Source organism: Chiloscyllium plagiosum, chromosome 6, assembly GCF_004010195.1.
Source record: "Chiloscyllium plagiosum isolate BGI_BamShark_2017 chromosome 6, ASM401019v2, whole genome shotgun sequence".
In the NCBI taxonomy this organism is placed as follows: domain Eukaryota; kingdom Metazoa; phylum Chordata; class Chondrichthyes; order Orectolobiformes; family Hemiscylliidae; genus Chiloscyllium; species Chiloscyllium plagiosum.
The window spans coordinates 2,175,662-2,200,227 of NC_057715.1; the positions used below are offsets into that span (position 1 = coordinate 2,175,662).

Sequence of the window (24,566 nt, forward strand, 5' to 3'; positions counted from 1 at the left end):
CATCACCTTAACCTCCTTCCTCCTTCCCAACATCCCTCCCCCAAGTCCCTCCTCCCTACCTTTTAGCCTGCTTGGCACACCCTCCTCATTCCTGAAGAAGGGCTTATGCCCGAAACGTCAATTCTCCTGCTCCTTGGATGCTGCCTGACTTACTGCGCTTTTCCAGCAACACATTTTTCAGCTCTGATCTCCAGCATCTGCCGACCTCACTTTCTCCTGTTTTCTGGAATAGAAGATATGTTCTCCAGGTTACCTCATTAGAATCAAAAATGTCTTATCTAACGAATATTTGTTTCTAATAAGTGGTAAAACTGACCATTGTGCAGAACTGAACTGATGCAGAACTGAACTGGAATATTGAGTGCAATTCTAGACTCACTCCTGTCGGAAGGATGTTTTGAAACTTGAAAGGATTCAGGAAAAGATTTACAAGGATGTTGCCGGGGTTGGAAGTTTGAGCTAAAGGGAGAGGCTGAAGAGACTGGGGCTGTTTTCCCTGGAGCATTGGAGGCTGAGGGGTAACCTGATAGAGATTTATAAAATCATGAGGGGCATGGATAGGATAAATAGACAAGATATTTTCCCTGGGGTGAGGGAGTCCAAAACTAGAGGGATTAGGTTTAAGGTGAGAGGGGAAAGTTTTAAAAGGGATCTTGTGGGCAACTTTTTCACACAGAGGGTAGTGCGTGTATGGAATGAGCTGCCAGAGGAAGTGGTGGAGGCTGGTACAATTACAATGTTTGAAAGGCATCTGGATGGGTTTATGAATTGGAAGGGTTTGGAGGGATATGGGCCAAGTGCTGGCAAAAGGGACTAGATTAGGTTTGGATATCTGATCGGCATGGGCAAGTTGGACTGAAGTGTCTGTTTTCATGCTGTACAATTCTATGACTATGACTCCATGAACTATATCCACTTTATCCCAAACACTACATTTGTATGCAGACAAGTCAAGATAACATAGCTCGCCAAAGATAACATAGGCAAAAAATGTCTGAATACCCATTTCAATCAAGAGAACAGATGGACTGATTTGACCTCCCGCAGTTCGTTCAGTTCCCTGATAATAGGATCAAGTTGCTGACAGTTCAGAATGATGTAAGATCTTCAGGTAGATTTTAGATTCAGATGGACAAAATTTAGTGGTTCTGATATTTGAAACCTTCCTAATTTCAAATTACTTCATAGTTTTCAGTTGGTATTGCTTTTAGGTTTGTTTCTTATTGATTGAGTGAGAAGGCTGCTTTCTTTTCATGCTTCTCCAACAACTCGCACATCCAGGTCTATGTGAAAGACACAGCAATTTGATCCCTGAGGTTGTTGCTAGGCAATGAATGGCATCGATTCAAAGCTTCTTCAAAACATTTTCATCCTGCTATTAAGGGCCACAAAACTCACCTTTTATCTCTCTCAAAATCACCATATTCCAGTTTCCCACAATTCAAAAGTATGTCTTCCTAGCATGACAGCAAAGTAACAATAAGTAAAATAGCGATCTGACTATGACAGGAAAGGACAGAGTGTACAAACCTTGGAGTGCAACAGCAGACCGGATGAGTGATTATAGAAATATGGAAAAACAAAACCACATGCTCTATTTGAATGCAAATAGCACTTAGAACAAAATAGATAAATGGACTTGTGCAAATAATTATGTACGATTTGGTAATTGGTATCAGAGACATGGTTACATGATGTCAAAGACTAGACATGAATATTGAAGAGCGCATGACATGTAGGAAGGACAAAATGTCAGGAAAAGTAAAAGGGTAGCCCTGTTAATTAAGAATGTTAATGATACAATAGAGAGAGTTTATCTAAATTCTGGAGATCAGGATGCGCAGGAAATTTGGGTAATGGTGTGAAATAATGAAAGTAAGGCATCAGTTGTGGGAATGGTGTATGGTTCCTCTGACAGCAACCACACTAGGATGAAGTATGCAGGAAGAAATAATAGGGCTTATGAGAAAGGTATAGCAACAGTGATGAATGATTTTAATCTACAAGTGGATTGGATGAATTGAATGGCAAGTGTACCCGGGATGATGCGTTCAAACCGTGTTTTCAGGATAGTTTTTTAGAGCACCATGTTCTAGTTAACCAGAAAGCAGGCTGTAGAGCATTAGATTTCATTAAGTGAAATGAGACATGATTGATTCATGACTGAACAATGCAGCCTCCCTCTAGGTAGTAGTGGGCGGCAGTGTGGCACAGTGGTTAGCACTGCTGCCTCACAGCGCCAGAGACCCGGGTTCAATTCCCGCCTCAGGCGACTCTCTGTGTGGAGTTTGCACATTCTTCCCGTGTCTGCGTGGGTTTTCTCTGGATGCTCCGGTTTCCTTCCACAATCCAAAAATGTGCAGGTTAGGTGAATTGGCCATGCTAAATTGCCCGTAGTGTTAGGAGAATGTCTGGTGGGTTACGCTTCGGCGGGTCGGTATGGACTTGTTGGGCCGAAGGGCCTGTTTCCACACTGTAAGTAATCTAATTTAATCTAATGATCCCATAATTTTGAATTGAGTTGGAGTAAAAGAAGAGTGGGTTTCAGAGTAGTGTTTTAAATTTGTTTAAAGGCAATTTTGAGAGCATGAAGAGATAGCTGGCTGAAGTGAACTCTGAAATTAAATTGAAGGAAATGCTGATAGAGATACTATGACAAGCATTTGAGCAGATACTTCAGAATACTTACAAAAGATGCATTCCAGCGATGAAGAAATACGCCAAAGGAAGGGTAACTGGCAATTAAAGGCAAGTGATAGCATTATTTTGAAAGGTAGAACATTTAATTCTTCCGGATTAGTGGCAATTCAGAAGATTAGACACAAGTTAAAAAGCAGCAATGAATGACTTAAAATTTAGCAAGAAAGGGAAAGTTAGCACATGAGAGAAAGCTTGTTGGGAATGTAAAAACAATGAGTTTCTATTGGTATCTAAAATGAAAAGAATAAGAAAAGTGAACATTGGTCATTTAGAGATTGAGCTGATGTATTAATAATGGAAGAAAGGAAATATTAGTTGAATTGTACTTATATTTTAAGTCTGTCTGAAGAAAATGCAAATGACATCCCAGAAAGAATTGTGAATTAGAACGTGAAAAGGAGTGAGGAACTTTAAAACACCATGAAAAGTTGTTGAGAAAATTATTTAAATTATAATTTAATAAGTCTCCATGTCCTGGTGGACTTGATCCTAGGGTACTAAAAGAAGTTGATGTTGAGATAGTTGATGCTTTGGTTCCAAACTTCTGTAGATTCTGAAAGTACCCTATCAGATCGGAAATCAACAAATTTGATTCTTCTATTCAAGGAAGTAGAGAAACAGAAAGAAGGAAACAATAGACTGATGAGTCTAATATTTTAGGGATAACTTGGAATCTATTATTGAGGAGGTTATAGCTGGATGCTTGGAAAATTTAAAATCAGTTATCAGAATGAACATGGATTTGTGAAAAAGAAGACTATTACTAATTTGTTACAGTTTTTTGGGAAATAACAAGTAATGTAGATTATGGGGATGCACTGTGGTTCAATTTTTAGAAGGCATTTGACAAAGTGCAACAAAGGTTACTATGAAATATAAGTGCTTGTGGTTTAAAGCATAACATCAGCATGATAGAGTATGAGCTGACTAATAACCAGAAGATGGACAGAAATTTACCATTTGTGTGCGAGCAGGATGTGATAAATGATGTACAATAGGGATCGGTTTTGGGACCTCTTTTATTTACAAGTTATACAATTGACATGGATGAAGGGACTGTGGTTGCTAAATGTAATGATGCCGAAGTAAGTTGTGAAGAATGCATTGAGCTTTAGTGAGGCCATACCTGGAATATTATTTGCTGTCTTAGTCTCCTCAATTAAGACAATGTTTTAGAAACAGTTCAGAGAAGGTTGACTTTAATGATATTTTAGATGGGAATGGATTATCTTATAAGTAATGTTTAGATAGACTGCCTCTGTATCCATTAGAGTTGTGAGAATGAAACTTAATCTGATTGAAGCACATAAAATCCTGAGAAGACTTGACTGGATGGATGCTGAAAAGCCGTTTCCTTTGTGAGAAAGACTAGAACCCAGGACAGATTTTCAGAATAGATTTAATACCGAGATAAGGAGAATTTGTTATCTTTTAGATAGTGATGAATTTTGTCATTCTGTTCTCCAGAGGTGAATAGATTCTTGATTAACAAGGGAATCAGTGGTTATTAAAGGCAAAAATACATGGCTGAAACCACAATCAACGATAATCTTATCAGATAGTAAAGCAGGCCAGAGGGGCCAAATGGCCTACTCCATCTAAATATTTTGATTGTATGTTTGCATGCTTGATCACACTGTTGATGACCTTTGTCTTCTACAATAGATCTGGATTGTTGTCATTCATACCGTTTAGTACATTGACAGCACCAAGAGTACTAACTAATTGGGATTTGTGTTAGATTTGAAGTATTGGAAAGGAGGATTGAGAGCCTCTACAAGTATGGTATCCTAGAATAGGATTGTAAGGTGAGCAAATGCAAGGCGGAAGGTCAGGGAGCATGAATTGAGAGGAATGTGAAGGTCTTAGTGCCTTGAGGGTGTCCTGACTCAGGGGCTTTAGAAATGAAGAAGGGCCTGTGCCCGAAACGTCGAATCTCCTGTTCCCTGGATGCTGCCTGACCTGCTGTGCTGTTCCAGCAATAAAGTTTCAATTTAGAAATGCAGCCTTAAGTGGCTTGTGAAAGCTGAAAGAAGATTGCTGAGGTGTGCACTTTGGTATATGCGGAGTGGAAATGTGAGAAAGGGGTTTCTATTGCCCTTAATAGGGCAATAATTTGCACCTAAATTGTTCAGTTAGAAACATTGACGGTGATTAATAGATGAAAAATATCCATGGGCAATTTGCAGAAGGATGAAAGAAACATTCAGTTTCAGAGCACTTCTAGATATAAAATAAAAACTGGTTTCTGAGATTTTGGACAAAAGGATCTTTAGACTTAGTGAGCATGGTTGATGGAGGAGATTGAAGTCTGCTGTTGGATCTACGGTCAGATTCTGTCTGTTGTTCAACAGGTTTTATAAGAAAGAAAGGTAACTGTCCTTCAGCATCATGCAGTAGGCTTTGTTAATGATGCATAATTTCATTATATGTGCACATGGCATTTACTTGGACTGGAAAAAATGTCTTTTGGGGTGTTGTTGGTGAATTTGCTGACTAGGAGTGCCTTTAGTGAAGATATATTTTCACAAATAAACAACTGTGAAGTCCTTGGCTGCACAGTTTCCATGTCTTTGTGTTTGAGGCTTACATTTTTATATAGTTTGGTTGTAGGAGTTTTAAAATGAAATAGAAAATTATTATATATGAATATAATGTGTACTCCCATGTGTTCACCTGCTGAGATACATGTTCACATGTAGTTGTTTTCAGTTCTGTAATGAAAGAATAGTGTGGCAGAGAAGGAGACCATCCAGCCCATTGAGTGCATGTCAATTTTCTGGAAGATTGATTGAGCTTGTCCAATGTCCCATTCTTTCCCCACAACTCGGCACTTTTATTCAAGCTTTAATTCAAGCCAATGACCCCTTATTAACTCACACCTCTCCAGTGACAATCATGTTCTTAACAAAGGTCTCTGATAATTTTACCACTCATGATATTAGACTGACTTGCTTAAAGTTCCAAGATTTCTTCCTCCTTTTTCTGAAAAATGTGACGTTGCTATCATCTACAGCTTTGGTCACACACACTCCCATGTCCAAGAAGGTTTGAGAGGCCATGATTAGAGTTCACCTGTCTCGATCCTGCTTCAATAGAATCTCTACAGTGTGGAAACAGACTATTCAGCCTAACCAGTCCACAACAAACCTCCGAAGAGCATCTCACTGTATCCTTGCAACCCTCCACCTTGCATGGTTAATCCACCTAGCCAATACATCCTTGGACACTATAGGCAATTTAGCATGGCAAATCCACCTAACCTAAGAGAGGAAACTGGAGCGCTTGGAGGAAACCCATGCAGACACTGGGAGAATGTGCAAACTCCACACAATCACTGTTTAAATATCAGTTTAAATTTGAAGAAAACCAGTTACCTTTCCCGCAGATATTGACAGCTATGATTTTTGATTTGACAGGTATTTTTCAAGTAAATCAGTCACTCTGTACTTCTTACAAACCAGTGAAAATTTCCAGAGAAAGATAACCGAACACTTGCGATATGGCAAACTGCAGAAGTAGTGTCTGAATATCAGTATCGAGAAGAAAGGCTACTGAACTGGTTTTCCAGTTGTTTCTACTTGTATAGATAATATGTTTTCCTTATTTACTTACTTATTTGTTTGGTTGTTTGTATATGCATGTATGTATGTAAAAGATGGAGTTTGTGAAGGATTAGAATTTTAGTTAGGACTGTTTTACACCAAAGGCTTATACCTGTTTACCTATAGCTATGGACTATTTACTTTAGTACAGAAACCAGGTTTGTTCTTTCTATCAACCTTGGTCTAAATGTTATGGAAATTAGGGTGCTATGCATACCTTAAGAAAAATTTTAACATTTAGTATGATTCCAGGAATAGCAAGACTTTATTTATGGTATGTAACCATATGGTACGCAACACAAAATCCTCAAACTGTCTCTTTTCAGATCCAGTTTAATAGAAAGCATGGACTAGGTTTCTGTCCTTAAAGAAGAAATCACTATTTATCATATATCATGAAATTTTAGATGAGAAATGAGAAAAGAGGAGGAATTTTCTCTCTGAGAGGGTAGTGAATCTGTGGATTTCTATACCACAAAGGGCTGTTGAGGTTCTGCCATTAAGTATATTCAGGGCTGCGATAGAGAGATTTTTAATAAGAAAGGAAAGCAAACATTATGGAAAAGGAAAGTAAGTCATGTTAAGGATGATCAAATCAGCTATGATTTCATCAAATGGCAACCTAGATTCAATGGGCTGAATGGTCTATTTCTGTTCCTATGTGTTATGGCTTTATGTATTAAACTTTTGATAATTGTATAATGTAGCTTTATGCTGGCTTGAAATCTAAATGTCATATCAGTAACTAGTTTTCTTCAAATTTAAACTGAGGTTTTACTGCAGAGAACAGGCAGCTGCTCCTGGAGAGAACAATTGCACACACTTCTGTGTTTTCCTCTCTGTGCCTGTGTATCTGTGACATGTTTCCAGTTCCAACCTGTTCAGTTAGCTGACAACTTCACTTGTAAACAACTCTTGATCATCTGCACTTTGAGGGAACTCAGCCACAAAGCACAGTACCATAAGTATCAAATTCCTTGCTATGATATCATGCAGTCACCTTAGTAAATTCCTGTTTTTAAAAACAGTTCTTCCTCATTGCAATCCACAGTTTTTAAAGATGCAAAAATAAGAAGATAAAGTTTTTACAGAAGTTTATTTTAAAAACTTGAACTTTTTTGATGATTTTAGAAATATAGGGGCTTGATTTCCCAGTGCTATACTCCAGTGAGATATGACACCTGACTCTCCAACAAGTAGAGAAAACCTGCCAAATTTCTGAAGAATCTTCTACATTTCACAAAGGTGCCCCTCCGTCTAAACACCAATGAATACAAGCTCAACCTGCTCAACCTCACCTCATAGGAAAATCCCATCATACCTGGCATAAACTCAGTGAACCTTCCCTAGGCTGCCTTCGATGCGAGTATATCTTTCCTTAGATAAAGAGATCAAAACTATTCACAGTCTTCCAGGCATGTTCTAATTAGTGCCTTATGAAGTTTTAGCAAGGTATCCCTATTTTAATATTCTATTCCCTTTGAAATTGCGACCAACTTTCATTTGCATTCTGCCTTACCTGCTGAACAAGTAGTCTGGCTTTTTGTGACTTATGCGTGAGGACTCCCAAATCTGTGTTATAGATTTCTCCAGTTTTGCTCCATTTAAATAACATTCAGTTCTCCCATTCTTCCTGTGAGAATGTATAACCTCACCTTTTTCAAATACATTCTAACTTGTCCATATCTTTCTGCAAAGTCTTAGTGTCATCCTCACAACTTGTCTTTGATCATAGAATGATAAGAAATAGGAACAGGATTAGACTGTTCGGCCCTTTGAGCCTGTTCCACCATTCAATACAATCACGGATGATCAAACTCACCTCACATCCACTTCCCTGTCCTTTCCCCATACCCCTTAATTTACTTACTGATTAAGAATCTATCTACCTCAGTGTTCAATATACATAAGGACTTTGTCCCTGTAGCTGTCTCTGCCAAGGAAATCCAAGGATCCTAAAAGAGATAGCTATAGAGATAGTGGATGCATTGGTTGTAATTTTCCAAAAATCCTCTGATTCTGCTGAACTGCCAGAGGATTGGAAAGCTCTGATGTGACACCCTATTCATAAAGGAAGTCAGACAAAAAGAAGGTAACTATAGATTGATTAGCCTAATATCTATTGCTGGAAAAGTATTAGAATCAATTATTAAGGAGGTAATAGCAGTAATTCTTTAAATGGAGAAAACATGCAGAAAGCTGCAATACAAAGGGGCTTGGAGGTACTTGTACATGAACTATAGAGAGCTACTACACAGGTCCAGCAGGTAATCAGGAAAATTAATGGAGTGTTGAGTCGCAAGGGGGTTGGAGTATAAGAGTAAGGAAGTCTTACTGCAAGTATACAAGGTGCTGGTGAGACCAATCTGGAGTACTGTGAGCAGTTTGGTCCCTTATTTAAGAAAAGATACTTTATTGGAGGTAGTTTCAGAGAAGGTTCACTACCACGAACCCCCCCCCCCCCCCCTGCATGGAGGGATTGTCTTATGAGCAAAGGCTAAATAGATTGGGACTCTATTCATTTGAATTTAGAAGAATGAGAGGTGATCTCATTGAAACAGAGGATTCTTAAGAGGCTTGACAGGGCAAATTCTGAGAGGATGTTTTCCCTCATGGGAGAATCTAGGACTAAAGGCTGTAGTCTCAAAATAAAGGACAACAATTTCAGACTGAGAGGAATTTCTTCTCAGAGTTGAGAACCTTTGGAACTCCTTGCTACAGAGAGCTGAGGAGGAAGAGTCCTTGTATATATTTAAAGCTGACCTTGATAAATTCTTGATCAGTTAGGGAATCAAGGGTAATGGAGAAAGAACAGCAAAGTGGACGTGAGGAGTATTGGATAGCCATGATCCTGTTGAATGGTGGAGTGGGCGCAAGGGGCCGAATGGCCTACTTCTGTTCCTATTTCTTCTGGTCTTATAGTCTTATTCACTATCTCTGTTGCTACCTCTTTTAGGATCCAAGGATGCAAGCCATCAGGGCCAGTGCAAATATCTGATTTAAGCCTCATTAATTTGTCTAGTACTACTTCTCTAGTATTGGTGATGGTACTTAATTCTTCCCCCATATTCTTTGGTATTAATGGAATGTTCGAAGTATTGTCCACTATGAAGATTGATGCAAAATATCTGTTTAACTCCTCTGCTATTTCCCTCTTCTGCATTACTATCTCCCCAGATTTATTTTACAGGCGATCTCTTGTTCATTCTTGGTCTTGTACTGGGCTGCTGATCCTGACTTAAGTTTATCCTGTTAAAAGCCTTCACAACTATGAACTATGAGTTTAAGAAGGAAAGTCTTTCATGGTAACCTCCGCCAACGCGGGAATTGAGCCCACACTGTTGGCATTGCTTTGCATTGCAAACGAGTCATCCAACCAACTGATGTAATTAACCCCTGATATTCCTAAAGATTAAGAGGAGGTCAACAAAGGTAAAGTTTATCTTCAGGAAAATAGTAGAACGAAAATGTAATGCTGAGGTTATATAATGCTCTGGTCAGATGCATTTGGAACATTGCAAGCAGTTCTGGGTCTCATAATTAAGGAAGGATGTGTTGACTTTGGAGGGGTTGCAGAGAGGATATACAAGAGTGATCCTGGGAATGATGGGCTTGACATACGAGGAGTGGTTGAGGACTCTGTGTCTGCACTTGGAGTTTAGGAGAATGAGGACGGATCTGTAACTTGCAGAATACTGAGGATTGAAATGAGTGGACATGGATGTTTCAACCAGTAGGAGAGACTAGGAGGGCATACGCTCAGGGTGAAGTAACAACTCTTTAGAAATGAGACGAAGAAGAATTTCTTCAGCGAGAGGATGGCTAATCTATGGAACTTATTGCCCCAGAGGGCTGTGGAGACCAAGTCATTGCGTGTATTTAAGACCGAGATAGGTCTTGATTGGTAGGGAATCAAGGGCTATGGGGAGAAGGCAGGAGAATGGGATTGAGAAACATATCAGTCATTCTCGAATCGTGGAGAGGAATTGATAGGCTGAATGGCCTAATGCTGCTCCTATGTCTTATGATCTTATGGTCTTAGACCATCAACAACAAAGCTGTACAAACTGAAAGAGTTAAATAGTGGATTACTGGAGTTTTAATCTGAATTACAACATCGTGTCTCGAATGTTACCAATCTACATTGTTTTCTTCATTACTGCTGTGATTAATGTCCAATTGTCTCATCTTTTGAATGTTAAAAAAAATAACAATAGGTTGGTTTCAAAACCAGCAAACCTTGAAAAGTTAATTGTGTCATATTTGTTATATTTCTTGAGCAAGCAATTATTTGTGCGAAACAACATTGTATTGTGAATAAGTATTAAGTAGTAATAGTTTTTTTCTCTTTTTGCAGAACTTGAATATTAAAACATTGACAGATGATATGGTGAGAATATTTATGTATATTTAGCATCCTTATGTTTTGATTTTACAGAGCCGTAATTTAGTACTGCAGCTCATTAATTAATTGTCTGTTAATGTTGGATTAATATTTGTTTTGTCAACAGATATTTAAGTCAATCAATTCTCTTAGAATAATTAAGTAATTTGCATAAACATTTTGTTTAGGATGTAATTAAGATTAAAGGTCCCTCTTTGTCAGTCCTGCAGATGGCAGCAATATCCAGGTTGGATACTGCATTTGCAACATGTCATAAATAATATCTAGTGACCAATAAACTAACACTGTAGACAAAAATGTTTGTGAAACTGTTGGTCTAAATTCCTTACAAATGATATTCTTCATATTTGGACATTCTCTGCGACACTGACTTTGATCACTATGATCAGCCAGTATTGAGACATTTTGTAAATAACAATTACCCATGATTTCCTCCATTTTCATGCTGTATATAAGAACAAAGATTTAAGTGTCAGGCACATGCATTTATTTATTCTAATAAATTTGCACTATTCGATTCCATCTGTTTTTCTTAGAAGTGAAACTTTTATTTTGCCCCTAACAGTTCAGAATTGTGGCCAGTGATACTGTTGTGTAAGTACCTGCATCAGTGAAGGGATTACAAAGTTTTCTGCAGGGACTGATCTGTGCTGGGATTTCGGGTCTATTTTCAGTGTATCTCTTTCAATTCCTGCCCTGAGTACCAGGAAAGGCACAAATATTTTACCCATCCCTCTCATTCCAAGGAACTTTTGGGATGAAAAAGTACAATTTTAAAGTTCATCTGAAACATGGCTGCTTTGTCTCAAATGATTTTCTGTGAACTCTCCCAGAGTATTCAGCATGAGGGTCTTGATTCTAAAAGAAGACCCACCTTTGACAGTATCTTAGAGTTGGTTTGAAACCAAGAAGAAAAAAAATTGTAAATTTCTGTGGTTGTCTCTTTAGGTCTATCCAGCTTGTTGTGGCCCACTAATCAGTGTTATGAACTTTATTTTAATGAAAATGCCATGACAGTTTTAACTATGACAAGTCATAATTTAAATGTTAACCAGAGCTTACAAACATTAATTGAATCAATGCCACAGTCAAATTGAAGTAGCTTGCATAAATGTAAATTCCAGATAATAAGCTGCAAATGTTATAATAGCTGAATTAGATCGAATAGATTGAGGCATAAAACAAATGCAATTGCACCACACTATTTCATTGAAAGACCTTCTACTTCCCCTTCTACGCAGATCACAAGGAATCTGATCCCTGTATTGTTCAGCTGGAGATGATACTATGGTATGGTATACATTTCGCCCAATATTGGTCCCAATTCCCCATGAAGTAGAAACCACTTGTTCCAAAACAGGCTTTGAGCTGTACAATTATCTCTCTAATCTGATTTGCATTTTGCCAGTTTGGCGAATGTTTAGGTAATAATACAGTGATTATGATCTTTGAAGTTCTGCTTCTCAATTTTGTACCTAGCTTCTCATATTGATAATGCAGAATCTCCTCCTTTGTCCTGTCTGTGAGGTTGCTTGCTATATAGCCTATGAGAACTAGATCTTCTCCACATTACTGCAAGTTTCTTTCCAGTCCAGAGAAATGTACTGAATGCTGAAACTATTCAGGGAGTGCACCTGTCTGGACTCAAAATATATTAAAAAATAGTCTAGACTCTAACTTCTTCATATTTTAAAGCTGAGCAGAAGGGATTGTGTTCTGGATGCAATTTGGTTGGTCAAATTACCAGGCTTGAAAGAAAACACACTTTATTCCTACACCATAATTAAAATGTGGATAAAATCAAAATAAACAAATTGGCTTAATTATAACTATCAAAATGCTTAACAAAATACTATATATTAACTACTACTAATTAACTGTTCCAATATATAACATCTCATAAACACCATCCTTAGTGTAGGCAAATTCAGTAAAATAGATTGTCTCACATGCAATTCTCACAGGAAGCGAACCCCAGCTTTTAGCTGTAAAAGAGAGACAAATAAGGGGTTCCACATCCAGCTTCTATTGTCTTCCCGTTCCCACCTCTGTGGAAGCAAACCCACTGAGAGACACAGTATAGTTTTACCTCCTTCATCTTTAATCCTACCTCCTGTAGGGAAAGAGAATGATCGCCCATGTGCACAGAGACATGAGTTCTCTCTCTCCTCTCAAATAGCAGGTTCTTAATGAAATATATCGTTATTTAAGGGAGGAGCATCCAAATTAGGCAACCTACATATTGAATGGGGTGACTGTAACAATCAATGAGTGTCAATAGTAGAGATTAAGCCTTCTGCTGTTATACAATGAATGTTCTTAACCTTGTTATCTGGCTTCACATAATGCATTCTTTTCCCCTTGTTATCTGACCTTACATACTGAATGCTTCCAATTTTGTAAATGGCTCCACATAATGAATATTTTTCCCACCTTGTTTACCCATTACCCTTGCCTCCAGCACCCCATTGTTAACTGCAACTTCTTATCTGACCTGAGTCATGTTCAGCTGAACCTCTTGTTTCATAAAACTCAAAACTTAATTCTTTCCCCACCTGCTCATACGCATTCTTACTTCAACTGCAAGTGAAGGCTAAAACTAAAAAAAATCCTGGTTCTCTGGGAGCTTGATCTCACACATTCAAGCTGCTTCTAATTTTCCAACTTTAAGAAAAAAATCAAGGCCTCACAAGCTGTTTACTTTATTGGCTTTCGAACAGGCTGTTCTCAACCTCTGTCTCAAGCTTTCTTTGTAAAAAAATCCAGGACGAAATAGACCTCTTAAAGCCATAGTATCATCACAATCTCAAGCTACAATATCCTCTCTGTATCGCAGTTCTTTTTGCTCAATCCACTGTCTAGGCCATAGTCAGTAAGCTGATCCACACTTCAATCCCCTCTCTGATATAAACAAGCTTAAGGAACTTCAAATGGGTTGGACATTTGTATGGAAGAGGCTCTGTGCCTCTGCTTTCTCAAGCCCATTTATCTTCCTCAGTTGTGGTCATACTCTCCTGTCCTTGAGCACAGATTAGGTTTAGGGAGAGAGGGGATGGATTTAAAAGGGACCTAAGGGACAACCTATTCATGCAGAGGTTGGTATGTGTATGGAATGAGCTGCCAGAGTGTCATCCAGTTTCCCTTCCTCACTCGAAGCAAAGCGCTCAGATACAAAGAGTACTTTTACCTCCTCCATCTTTATTCTGGGCCCAGGAGGGAGAGAGAATGATCACCCATGTGGAATAGCAGTTTCTGATTGAATTATGTAGTCATTTTACAGGGAGGAGCATCCAGATAAGGCAACATACATGTTGATTGGGTGACCATTACAATCAGCGAGCATCAACAGTGAAGATTAAGCCATCTGCTGTTCCACAAAGAATGTTCTAAACCTGAACTGGCCTCACATAATGAATACTTCTCACCTTGTTAACTGATGTTACATACTGAATGATTCTGATTTTGATTTTGTTAAACGGCTCTACATAATGAATGCTCTTCCACCTTGTTAACCCATTACCTTGCCTCCAGCACCCCATTGTTAACTGCAAGTTCTTATGTAATCTGAATCATGCTCAGCTGAACCTCTTGTTTCACTCAGAACTTAACTCTTTCCCTGCCTGCTTATCCCTATACACATTATCAAGAAAATGTTGTAGAGGCTGGTACAATTACAACATTTAAAAGGCATCTGGATGGGTATATGAATAGGAAGAGTTTAGAGAGATATGGGCCAAGTGCTGACAAATGGGACTAGATTAATTTAGGATATCTGGTCAGCATGGACAAGTTGGACCTTAAGGTCTGTTTCCGTGCTGTACATCTTTATGACTCTAATTAAGAAGGCCTTCTCCAAGAGGTGTAACTGCATTTTGGTGAAGATAATCCAGGTAACTTTAACCCTCCCTGATGCATTTCTTGAAGCAGTGCCTTTGGGGAAAAAAAATGACAAAATTGGTAATGGAAAAATTATTTCCTTTTGAATAACGTAAGGAATACCCTAAGAAATTTAATCAGATAAAGGTAAAAACGTTTTTCTCAAATATTGGGAAAATAATGAATGGTTTGGGAGTAAAGCAATTTGCGTCTTCAGTTTATCATCCACAATCTGAATGTGCTTTAGGAAGATGATATCAGAGTTTACAACCAGAATTTTCATCAAGGTTGTCCTCAGAATTTGAAGTGGAATTTTACCATTAAGGATGCCAGGATGAGTCCACAGGATTCATTTGGGGACGAGAGAGACTCAAGGTTGGTGTGTTGCCTCCCGGGTGCCAGGGTCTGTGATGTCTCTGATCGTGTTTTTAGGATCCTTCGGGGGGAGGGAGAGCAACCCCAATGGTCCACATTGGCACCAACGACATAGGTTGCAAGAGAGATGGGGACTTGAGGCAGAAATTCAGGGAGCTAGGATGGAAGCTTAGAGCTAGGACAAACAGAGTTGTTTTCTCTGGTTTGCTGCCCAGGCCACATGCTAGTGAGGTGAGGAGTAGGGAGAGAAAGGAGTTGAACATGTGGCTACAGGGATGGTGCAGGAGGGAGGATTTCAGGTTTTTGGATAATTGGAGCTCTTTCTGGGGTAGGTGGGGCCTCTACAAACAAGATGGTCTTCATCTAAATCAGAGGGGTACCAATATCCTGGGTGGGAAATTCACTAAAGCTATTAAGGTGGATTTAAACTAATACAGCAGGGGGATGGGAACCAAAATTGTAGGACAGGTACATAAGAGGATGAGAGTGGGGAATTCCCAAATCAAGTATCTGACACTGGCAAGCGAGAACCTGGTTTGAAGTGTGTGTACTTGAAAAGAGGAGCATCCGAAATAAAGTGGGTGAACTGGCAGTGTGGGTTGGTACCTGGAACTTCGATGTTGTGGCCATTATGGAGACATGGATAGAACAGGGACAGGAATGGCTGTTGCAGGTTCCAGGATTCAGATGTTTCAGTAAGAACAGAGAAAATGGTAAAAGAGGGGGAGGTATGGCATTGTTGATCAGGGACAATATTACAGTTGTAGAAAGGATGTTTGGGGCCTCGTCAACTGAGGTAGTATGGGCTGAGGTTAGAAGCAGGAAAGGAGAAGTCACCATGCTGGGAGTTTTCTATAGGTGTCCGAATAGTCCCAGAAATGTAGAGGAAAGGATAGCAAAGATGATTCTCGATAGGAGTGAGAGAGGCAGGGTAGTTGTCATGGGGGACTTCAACTATCCAAATATTGACTACAGTATGAGTACTATAGATGGGTCAGTTTTTGTCCAGTGTGTGGAGGAGGGCTTCCTGACACAGTATGTAGACAGACCTACAAGGGGAGAAGCCACTTTAGATTTAGTACTGGGTAACGAGCCTGGCCAGGTGTTAGATTTGGAAGTAGGTGAGCACTTTGGAGACAGCGATCACAATTCTGTCAGGTTTACTTTAGTGATGGAAAGGGATAGGTGTACTCCACAGAGCAAGAGTTACAGCAGGGGGAAGGGAAATTATGATGCAATTAGGAAAGATTTAGGAAGCGTAGAATGGGGAAGGAAACTGCAGGGGATGAGCACATTAAAAATGTGGAGCTTATTCAAGGAAAAGCTCCTGTGTGTCCTAGTTAAGTATGTACCTGTCAGCCATGGAGGAAGATATAGAATGCGTGAGCTGTGGTTTACTAAGGAAGTGGAATCCCTGGTCAAGAAGAAGAAGAAGAAGGCTTAGGACAAAATGTGAAAACTCAGTTAGGGCGCTTGAGGGTTACAAGGAAGTCAGGAAAGACCTAAAAAGAGAGATCAGAAGAGCCAGGAGGGGACATGAGAAGTTGTTGGCGGATAGGGTCAGGGTAAACCCTAAGGCTTTCCATAGGTATGTCAGGAATAAAAGAATGACCAGAGTTAAATTAGGGCCAATCAAGGATAATAGTGGGAAGTTGTGTGTGGAGTCAGAGGAGATAGGGGAAGCGCCAAATAAATACTTTTCAACAGTGTTCACTATAGAAAATGAAAATGTTGGCGAGGAAGATACAGAGATACTTGCATCTAGACTAGAAGAGATTGAGGTTCACGAGGAAGAGGTATTAGAAATACTGCAGAGTGTGAAAATAGACAAGTCCCCTGGGCCGGATGGGATCTATCCTAGGATCCTTTGGGAAGCAAGGGAAGAGATTGCCGAGTCTTTGCCATTGATCTTCAAATCATCATTGTCTACATGAATAGTGCCTGAGGACTGGAGGATAGCAAATATGGTTCCCTTGTTCAAAAAGGGTAGTAGAGACAACCCTGGTAATTACAGACCAGTGAGTCTCATTTCAGTTGTTGGTAAAGTGTTGGAAAAGGTTATAAGAGATAGGATTTATAGCCATCTAGAAAAGAATAATCTGATCAGGGACAGTCAGCACGGTTTTGTGAAGGGTAGGTCATGCCTCACAAATCTTATTGAGTTTTAAACAAAGTGCCCAAACAAGTAGATGAGAGTAAACTGGTTGATGCGGTGTATATGGATTTCAGCAAGGCGTTCGATAAGGTTCCCCACAGTAGGCTATTATACAAAATGCGGAGGAATGGAATTGTGGGAGAGACACAGCAGTTTGGATCAGTAAATGGCTTGCTGAAAGAAAACAGAGGGTTGTAGTTGATGGAACATGTTCATCTTGGTGTCACGTTACTAGCGGCGTACCACAAGGGTTGGTGTTGGGTCCACTGCTGTTCGTCATTTTTATAAATGACCTGAATGAGGGCTTAGAAGGGTGGGTTAGTAAATTTGCGGACGGCACTAAGGTTGGTGGAGTTGTGGATAGTGACGAAGGACGTAGTAGGTTGCAGAGAGACATAGATAGGATGCAGAGCTGGGCTGAGAGGTGGCAAATGGAGTTTAATGTGGACAAATGTGAGGTGATACACTTTGGCCGGAGTAATCGGAATGCAAAGTACTGGGCTAATGGTAGGATTCCTGGGAGTGCAGATGAGCAGAGATCTCGGTGTCCATGTACACAGATCCCTGAAAGTTGCCACCCAGGTTGACAGGTCCATAGACAGGTTAAGACGGCAAACAGTGTTTTGGCTTTTATTAATAAAGGGATTGAGTTCCGGAACCAGGAGATTATGCTGCAGCTGTAAAAGGTCTGATACGGCCACACTTGGAGTATTGTGTACAATTCTGGTCACCGCATTAAAAGAAGGATGTGGAAGCTTTGGAAAGGGTGCAGAGGAGATTTATGAGGATGTTGCCTGGTATGGAAGGATTGTCTTACGAGGAAAGGCTGAGGGCCTTGAGGCTGTTCTCGTTAGAGAGAAGAAGGTTGAGAGGTGACTTAATAGAGACATACAAGATAATCAGAGGGTTAGATTTCCAAGTATGGGGACAGCAAACACAAGGGGACACAACTTTAAAGTGAGGGGAGATAGGTATAAGACTGATGTCAGAGGTAGTTTCTTTACTCAGGGAGTAGTAAGGATATGGAATGCTTTGCCTGCATTGGTAGTAGATTCGCCAAGTTTAAGTGCATTTAAGTCGTCATTGGACAGGCAAATGGACGTACATGGAATAGTGTAGGTAGAATGGGCTTCAGATTAGTATGACAGGGCGGCGCAACATCGAGGGCCGAAGAGCCTGTACTGCGCTGTAATGTTCTATGTAATTGTTTTGAACTCTTAAGAGGGCATGAGATGAGAGCACCTCTAAAGTTCATAACTTACCTTTTAACTTAAGTTCAGACACTGCACTTCTGATCTATACATCACATTTCAGAGAAAAACTAGTCAAAACATAATTGGCCAAAAATCAGTTGACATGTTCTCGGCAAACAATGAAAATTAGAGTGAAATCAATAGCCAGAGCTTGGAAATTTGTTCCTGGGACAAGGTATAGATATTGCCATCTGTCTCTGGGTAGCCATTTAATGTGAGATTCAATGGACCTTATTAAGCCAATGATGTCAGTTATGTAGTGAATGCTCCAGGTGAGATTAAAATATCAGAATATATGTTTCAAGTCAATATGTTAATGAGATACTGTGAAGGGAGGATAGTCAGAGCAGAAATACAGTTACAGTGGTGAATACGACATACTTTATCTCAAGCAATTTATTTATTTTCTATGAACTCATGCTCCAACTTACTATTGCAAAAAATTAATTTACTCAGAGTGAAGATCAAAATCCCCCACAAATACTGCGTGGAGTTTATACTGGTTTTGGAGCTTGAATCTTCTGCACTATATGCTGAAGCAGCATTCAATAAACAGGGCAAAGAGATCCAACACTCAACTAATCAGATCTAAGCTCTGCAAACCTGCCTCATCCAGACCTGAATGGTGGTGGTCAGTTAAACAACTAGCAAGAGGTGGAAGTTCCATAGATACTCACCCTCCACGAATGAGTAAACTAGCATGTCAGTGCAAAAGGTAAGGCAGAAGCACTTAGAAGCGTTAGATAGGTGATCCATCCTAGCCTCCTGAGGACCCCAGCAAAACAAATGCCAGTCTTCAAACCACTCAAATCACTCAATCAGTCCATGTTCAAATGCAACAAGATCTGGACAATATCCAGGCTTGGGCTGACAAGTGGCAAGTAACATTTGTGTCACACAAATGCCGGGCTGTGACCATGACCAGTAAGAGCCAATCTAACTACCACCCCTTCCCGTTCAACAGTGTTACCATCACTGAGTCCCTCTCTATCAACATCCTGGGAGTTATTATTGGCCAGAATCTCAACTAGACTTACCACATAAACACAGTGGCTACAAGAGCAGGTCAGAAACTGGGAATACTGCAGCGAGTAATGTACCTCTTGACTCAAAGGCTGTCCACCATTAAAAGACACAAGTCAGGAGTGTGATGGAAAACTGCCTGTTTGCCTGGATGGCTGCAGCTCCAATAACACTCAAGAAGCTTGACACCATCCAGGACAAAACAGCCCACTTGATTTTCACTATATCCACTCCATCGACAAATAGCGTTCAGTAGCACTAGTGTGTACTACCTACAAGGTGCATTACAGAAATTCACCAAAGATACTCAGATCGTACCTTCCAAACCCACGACCACTTCCAACGAGAAGGATAAGGGCAGCAGATATATAGGAACACCACTATCTTCAAGTTCCCCTCCAAGTCACTCACCATGCTGACTTGGAGTTATATCAGTGTTCCTTCACTGTCATTGGGTCAAAATCCTGGAATTCCCTTCCTAATGGCACTGTAGGTCAACCCACAGCAGGTGGACTATAGCGGTTCAAGAAGGCAGCTCATCACCACTTCTCGAGGGCAACTAGAGATGGGCAATAAATGCTGGCCAGCTAGTGATGCCCACATCCCACAAATGAATAAAAAACCTTGACGTAACTTTAAGAAATGGCTAAAGACGGTGGATACTGGAAAGACTATGGGCCCTGATAACATTCCAGCAATAGTAATGTAGACTTGTGGTCTAGAACTAGCCAACCTGTTCTAGTTGTTACAACATTGAGAAACAATAGAGAGTTGAACCACTGGTCCTTGATTTTCAAAGGCATTAGCATGATTAGATTAGATTAGATTACTTACAGTGTGGAAACAGGCCCTTTGGCCCAACAAGTCCACACCGACCCGCCGAAGCGCAACCCACCCATACCCCTACATTTAACTCCTACCTAACACTATGGGCAATTTAGCATGGCCAATTCACCTGACCTGCACATCTTTGGACTGTGGGAGGAAACCGGAGCACCCGGAGGAAACCCACACAGACGCTGGGAGAACGTGCAAACTCCACACAGTCAGTCGCCTGAGGCGGGAATTGAACCCGGGTCTCTGGCGCTGTGAGGCAGCAGTGCTAACCACTGTGCCGCCCACTGCTGCGCATTGCCGCTTCATCCACTGTCAACATCCTGGAATTACTATTGACCAGAAACTGAACTGGATCAATGAAATGGTAAATACCGTGGTTACAAGACCAGGTCAAGGAATTCAACTGCATTTGTGGCAAAGCAGCAAGTTTGATTGGCAATCTATTCACTCCCTTCAATAGTCATTCTCTTCAACATGCATGCATGGTAGCAAACGTGTGTGTCTCTACAAGGTGCACTGCAGGTACTAAGCAAGGTTTTTCCGACACTAGTTTCAAATGCATGACTTCCACCACCTCAAAGTGCAAAAGCAGCAGAAACACATGTAAACTACTACCTGCAATTCCCCCTCCAAGCCACAAACCATTCTGACTTGGAATTATATTGATGTTCCTTCAATATCATTTTCTAATTTGTGACTCATTTCCAAACTGCACTGTAGTTGTCTGTATATTCCATTCACTGCAGCAATTCAAGAAGGCAGCTCAGCAGCAGCTTCTCCAAGGCAATTAGAGATGGGCAATAAATGGTGACTGATCCAGTAATGCCCACACCCCATGCCTACATAAAATCTCTGACTGACAGGACCCATTTTCTTAGCTTTTTCCAATACGCATAGCCATGTTTTAATATTATTTAGCATAGGTTTAATTGCTTGAAGACTTGTGTCTGTGATTGTGAGGCTGACGGAGAGGCCAAGTGAATCAGGTGCTCAGTATTTCAGACTGAAGCGTTTACTAGCATCGTCAGGTATTTTTGCATTGATGTTCTGAGCTCCCTTGACATTGAGGATAGAATGTCTATGGAGCCTCTTGCCATAGACTAGACCAAACCCCCTTCAAAAATATCAAGAAAGTAGCCTAATCCTAACTTCTATCTTATTTAAAGGCAAGTGTAAGGCGCTGTAGTCCAGATATAATTTGGTTGGTTACACTACTTGGCTTTAAGTAAACACACTTTATTCTAACCCTACAGTTAGAATACAAACAAGTGAAGACAAGTTGGTATAATTTGAACTCTATTGGAAAAGCGTAACAGAATAATAGATTATTTAACTAAACAGTAACTATTCAAATTTGGTAACATCCCATAAACACAACTTTGGCAAAGGCAAATTGAGTAAAATAGATTGTCTCACATGTAATGATTCTCCAGTCCAGGAGGAAATAACATCAAGAGAAAATTCTGGCAGAGGGAGAGAATTCAAGGGTTTTACTTCAGAAGGGAGAGATGTATAACAGCCTCAAAACCCCAAAAACTACTGAAAATTAAACTAAATGCCCCACCTGTGGGAACCTGACACCACCTATTCATGTGGCTTCTATTGTTCCAACTTTAAAACGGACTTCAAGGCCTCACAAGCTGTTTACTTCATTGGCTTCGAATAAACATCTCTGGCCTCTGTCTCAAAATCTCTTCCAAAAACCCAGGACAAAATATACCTCTTAAAGTCATAGTATCGTCATACTTTATCCTGGTTCATTATTTAACTCCTCATGACAATTCAGGATCTTTTGTGGATGGAAAGGAGAGCTTTGATCTGATTGATTTGATTCATTTTGGTTTGTTTTGTACTGTGCAATGTGTGCTGATTCCGTTGTTACCAGGCATGAACTCCTTTGTTGTAGCTTTGTTGGGTTGGGTTTTAAGCATTATTCATACGTTGCTCACCGTACTACCCTACATTTCTCATGTAACCATCGTTTATCCCTTGAGATTATGGTAATGGTAGAGTGAATGATATGCCAAAATGTGAGGTTAGAGATTACAAAGATGAGCCATTGTAATTGACTCATGGATGTCAAGTTTTTGGATATGATCTGAATCCACCCAATTCAGCACAATTGTATTGCTGCCATGACTTGCTGGAGGTATCTTCTACGCCAAGACAGGACTTTGTCTTCATAGTGTTTTGGGATGGTTGCTCGACAAATACTGCATCTTTAACAATGGATTGGTGACAATGTAATCAAGTATGTTTTCCCGTTTGTTGATTCTCTCACCAAACAGGATCAGTGTTTCAATTATGCCCTTCTGATTTTTGGACAGTGGTGATTTAACACTGCCATTCTTCATGATAGTCCCCTACTCATAGTATGTTATGTGCCCGTGCTACTCTCAGATGTTTTTTCTAAGTAGTATTTAACAGGGAGGAGAGCTGATTAATCAGTTGAGGCAGGATGGTAGCCTGAATTATTTTCCATGTTTGATATGATGCCATGAGACTTCAAGGAGTCAGTAGTCAAAGTGGAAGATTCTAGAGCCATACTCTTCTAACTGTATACAGCTCATAACGTTTGTATTTCTTGGACCTGATACAGATATGCCTACTTATTAGTCTGAAGTTTTGTGTCTAATTATTTAAATGTACAAAGACAGCTGGTTGTAAATACCTGATTTTCTGAAAAATGTCTTGCAGTTTGACAGATTTGCCAGTATCCGAGTTCCAGGCAGCAAACGGGGCAGACCAGCTCTTCCACGTGTCAGACAAGCACATCTCTTGAATCGCGGCTGGCCTGCACAATCAGCAGAATATGAATATCCTTCAAAGCAGCTCCCAGAGAAGGACGTTATTTCACTCTTTGAAAAGATGATGGTAATTGTTTTTGCAATAAGGACTACTGCTTGCACAGTATAGTTTTATTTGTTTAATTCCTTTGAACAAGATGAGAAAATATTAGGTATTTTTAGAATTGCATGTGAGCTTGTTGAGGAAAGTAATGCCTGTGTCTCTTTAAATTCAGTGATTTGGTTGCTTCCATTTAAAGCACACCCTGAAAACCTTTTACGTTCTAATATGAATCATAAATTGATCACCTTAATGAAAAAGAACTTTCATTTTGATTGAAATACTGTTTCTGAGCATGCAATGTATGCCCTCAGTCCTTGAACAAGTGTAAAAGTAACACGTGCATACCGCACTATACAGCGAACTTTGTGATTTAAAGCTCTATGCGTGTGTTATAAACCACACTCGAATTGTTTTCATTGCTGACATTGCAAAAACAAATTCTGTGAAGATTGTATGTCACTGTCTGGAGGGTTTGTTTGCACTTGGAATATTTAAATTTTAATTTGACATTCACTGCAAGTTATGAATCTAGCTGAATTCTCTGGTTTTTGACAATAAGTGGTTTATACCATATCGAATTTACCTGAATTATATACCAACAACAATGTACTTCAATTCTCTCACTTATTCATCTGGAGGTTAACTTACTTGTATTTGGGTGTCATGAACAAGGTGAGCGTGTGATTAATGTTGCTAATGCTATTGGTCTTGCAAAAAAACATAGGTTACCTGAAATATTTTTGAAAATTGGTTTATTTCTTATTTCTGCCCTATTGTTCAAAATCATTGCAAAGGTAAGGAAACTTGTCCATAAAGCATTGAAGCTTCCAGACAATACCTTTGGTTATCTACACACTTAAAAGATTTGTCTGATAGTGTCAGGTTTGAATTTCTCCTTAAGAATACCGTGGCTTTTGAGTGAAGATGACAATGCTAGAGACAATGAAGAGATCAAAGTAATTTGGCAAGTTACAATGATATTAAGTAAGTTACTTAGTTGCTTTGCATTTCCTTAGCTAATTGTTTGAGACATGGAACCCATGATGAATTACAGCTTCAGTGTTTGTCATGAATTGGATAAATCTATTACATGTTTTAGAGCAATCTACAGCCAAAGGCAGAAGTTTTCCAAGCAGACAACTATGGGCCGGTTTTTCAAGAAAAGTTGAGTGTGAACTTCATAGAGAAAGTGAGGGCTGCAGATGCTGGAGATCAGAGCTGAAAATGTGTTGCTGGAAAAGCGCAGCAGGTCAGGCAGCATCCAAGGAACAGGAGAATCGACGTTTCGGGCATAAGCCCTTCTTCAGGAATGAGGAAAGTGTGTCCAGCAGGCTAAGATAAAAGGTAGGGAGGAGGGACTTGGGGGAGGGGCGTTGGAAATGCGATAGGTGGAGGGAGGTCAAGGTGAGGGTGATAGGCCGGAGTGGAGGTGGGGGCGGAGAGGTCAGGAAGAAGATTGCAGGTTAGGAAGGCAGTGCTGAGTTCGA

At 39.9% G+C, this 24,566-nt stretch overlaps 1 protein-coding gene across 2 annotated transcripts in view; it reads left to right on the forward strand.

Moving 5' to 3' along the window:
- Window positions 1-24,566, forward strand: part of LOC122550431 (protein diaphanous homolog 3-like) — a 577,944-nt gene that overhangs the window by 56,642 nt on the left and 496,736 nt on the right. For both annotated transcript variants that reach the window (XM_043691160.1, XM_043691161.1), the window contains exons 2-3: window positions 10,663-10,695; window positions 22,927-23,103. In XM_043691160.1, the coding sequence (XP_043547095.1) occupies window positions 10,663-10,695; window positions 22,927-23,103 (210 nt within the window). The remainder of the gene's footprint in view (window positions 1-10,662; window positions 10,696-22,926; window positions 23,104-24,566) is intronic.